The sequence below is a fragment of the Benincasa hispida genome, chromosome 9, assembly GCF_027475165.1.
Source record: "Benincasa hispida cultivar pf3 chromosome 9, pf3_genome.v1.1, whole genome shotgun sequence".
Lineage (NCBI taxonomy): Eukaryota > Viridiplantae > Streptophyta > Magnoliopsida > Cucurbitales > Cucurbitaceae > Benincasa > Benincasa hispida.
The window spans coordinates 58,915,486-58,918,743 of NC_143486.1; the positions used below are offsets into that span (position 1 = coordinate 58,915,486).

At 35.9% G+C, this 3,258-nt stretch overlaps 1 protein-coding gene across 1 annotated transcript; it reads right to left on the bottom strand.

Annotated features, from left to right (window-relative positions):
- Nucleotides 1-547: 547 nt before the first annotated feature.
- On the bottom strand, nt 548-2,995 carry LOC150033967 (uncharacterized). The gene is made up of 2 exons (XM_090317159.1): nt 1,101-2,995; nt 548-1,024 (listed from the first exon to the last, which is right to left on the bottom strand). The coding sequence occupies exons 1-2, from the start codon at nt 1,500-1,502 to the stop codon at nt 548-550; spliced, it is 879 nt and encodes a 292-aa protein (XP_090173285.1). The 5' UTR covers nt 1,503-2,995.
- Between the last annotated feature and the right edge of the window lie 263 nt (nt 2,996-3,258).

Consider the following 3,258-nt stretch of genomic DNA (forward strand, 5'->3'; position numbering starts at 1 on the left):
TAACATTATTATTGAGTCTGTTTAATTATCATTCCGGAGACCTTCATCTATCAAAAGATCGTATTTCTAAATTTTCATAAGATCCCCCTGGAATTCCTTCCAAAACTTATTGAATAATTTTTACGGATTCTGTCACCTCAGCAAGTCTGACTAAATAACGAGCTAATGAATCTCCTTCTTTTTGCCACTGAACTTCCCAATCAAATTCGAGAGCGAGATTATGAAAGAGAGCGAGAGTTTGAGAGAACGAGATTTTGAGCGTGACCGTGAGCGAGGGCGAGAGCGAAATAGCGAGATTTTGATAGAGAGCAAGAATATCGTACAAATTTCCTTTTTTTTTTTCCTTTTTAATTATTACACATTCCATCTTTTTCTTTCTAATCTCTCTTTTTTTTTTTTAATTTTCATTTTATAAAAACAATTTCTAAAAATATTTTATTATTTTATTTAAACTCTAAGAAGAATAAATTATAAAAAAAAAATAACTCATAAAAATTAAAAAAAATGTAAATTAAATATCTCATTTATATAAAAATAATTACAAAAATCAATGTGTCCCACAAAGCGGACGTCGTCGATTTCGAGCTTGTTGTCTTCGTCGACTTTGAACTTGTTGTTCAGGTTCTTCTTGATGTTGCTCTAGTACCTCTGCAAGCGCTTTATAATATAAATATTCATTATGCTCCCCACGATCCCAACCATGTCCATGCACGTATGAAGACGAAGGACCAGCCTCTGAGTCATAATGTCCTGAACCAAATGCTGGCATCATCGTCATCAGACTAACATAATTAGTCTGACTCTGCGTCTGCGTCATAGAGGGCAACTCTTCCACATTATGTGCAACCTCATCAAACTCATCCTCTTCCTGAACAGGTCCTCTACGTCTAGGAGCTGGTGGAGGAATAATAGGTATATCGTACATATAATGAATTTCCTCCATATAGCTTTGGTTGTCACTACATATAGCAAGAACCTGGTTCGGATCATTTGCAACCTCATGGAGTCTACTGTTGTTCGATCTCTGTGAATTATAAAACAATTAGACAATATTTAAAATAAATTTAAATTAAAAAAATAGATAATATTCATTCATTTACCAGATGATCCACAACTGCTCCCCGACGAGTGACGTAGCGCCTTGTGATATTATTATACCAATGAATATATTCTGGAGTGACATCTGTGTCAAACCGTTCAAGAGAAACCTCCACTGCAATAAACCTTGCCCGATAGTGCCATCGCACTACCAAATGTGCAACTTTTTTGGACCAATCTCCTGTCCTTAGGTCAATATCATGCAGTACGGGTTCAGTATTACAAGGCGATGGGACATCATGCTGAAAACTGAATTGTCTCGTCACTCTGTCAAGAAGATGCCACTCACCAATGTGAAAACATATGAGAGGACTCATCGTCCGCCATATGTTTTGACCATTCGTACAAAAATTAGGCAAAGTATGCACAATAATTTTGTACGGCTCCCAAATAACATGAAACATAAAATATTATATTAGAGAATATTAAAGACAAATACAATAAAAATGTGAATAAAATAATCGATTAGGTTTAGGGTAATGTACTTGTTTAGGTTGAAGCAGATCAAACATGTATCTATACTGGTTGACTACATGTGTGGCTGTCCTAGTCACACAAATTTTGTCTCTCCACTTAAATTTTTAAATTGATAATTTAGAATTTAAATTAACTAGATCAGTGATATACAAATTAAACTGAATTAAAACAACATACCGAGAACCGTAGGCTCGTCAAACTAACTGAGCGTCATTAACATGATGTAGCTGTGGAGCCATTGTTGGAAATCGCTCCCAAGTCCATAGTTGCAAAAGTATGAGAGACCCAGCTATCTCTCGAACCTCAGGTCTTGTTGCTTTGCATTGTTGTCTATACAACCATGCCAAGCATGCTCCACCCCACGAATACCGCCCCGCATCATGGAGGTTAGCTAACAGTGGCAGGAACATCAAGTGAACAAAATGACTTGATTTATCTGAAAACAGACTTCCACCCATCATTTGTAGTATATATGCTCGCACATATCTTATAACAGTTCCTCGTCTGCATCATCTGTGAGCTCACGAAATTGTGTTCCTAACCATATTAAACTTAACCTCGATCCTTTAATCTTGTCGGCAGGTGGGGTCGCACCGAGGTACAGTTAACAAACTTCTAACTAGTCATCGTACATCACTCCGGTGACTGGCTCACTGTCAACAGGTAACCCCAACAACACTTCTATGTCTTGTAGAGTGATAGTGCACTCTCCAATAGACATATGGAATGTATGCGTCTCGGGCGTCCATCTCTCGACCAAGGCTGTGATCAGATGTCAGTCCAACTGAATAAATCCTGCCTCTCGACGTCTGCAAGATATTTCTCCAGTAGTACGATCTCGCCATACAACATATGATCGATATGTCGTAAGTAGAAACGATGATGACATTTCGGACCCGTCTAACCATTTGCTGGGTTGTTCACTGCTATAATTATACCAGCATGTCGATCTAAAATTAAACACACCTCTTCATGTGTTACATTTTCTCTCAGGTGTTTCATACTTAGTGATCTCGAACAAGCCATCATACCGAGCGGTACTGTTCATGTAACAAGTGGCAAGCATTCGGCATTCCATGCTTGCATTTTATGGCCGTTTGCTCACATTTTAACATGAACTACGAAGATTTTATTAAGGACTACTACAAATTGTCAACGTATGCTGAATGTTACTCTCCTCAATTTCAACCTGTACCGCATGAAGATTACTGGATCACGCACTCTAATATGCCTGTCTTACATCCTGATCCATCGTTGTTGAGAAGACCTGGTAGACTGAAAAGTTCACGTTATCACAACGAGATGGATTGGACAGAACCAGCCACTTGTCGGATTTTGTAACCAATTAGGACATAATCGAAGGAAGTGTCCTTCGTTACTAAGACGGGCTCCAGATAGTTAAGGATTGAATAATAAATAATTTTTTTTTATTATATATTCATTTTATTGTATATTCAATTTTTTTATTTTAATTTATTGTATATTCAATTTTTTTTATAATAATCTACTGTATATTCAATTTTTTTTTTTTTGTAATCAATAAAGTTTTACATTATAATAATCTAATATATTCAATTTATAGTATAATAATCTAATATATTCAATTTATTGTCTAATGATTATTCAATTATAGTATAATAATCTAATATATTCAATTTGTTGTCTAATGATTATTCAATTATA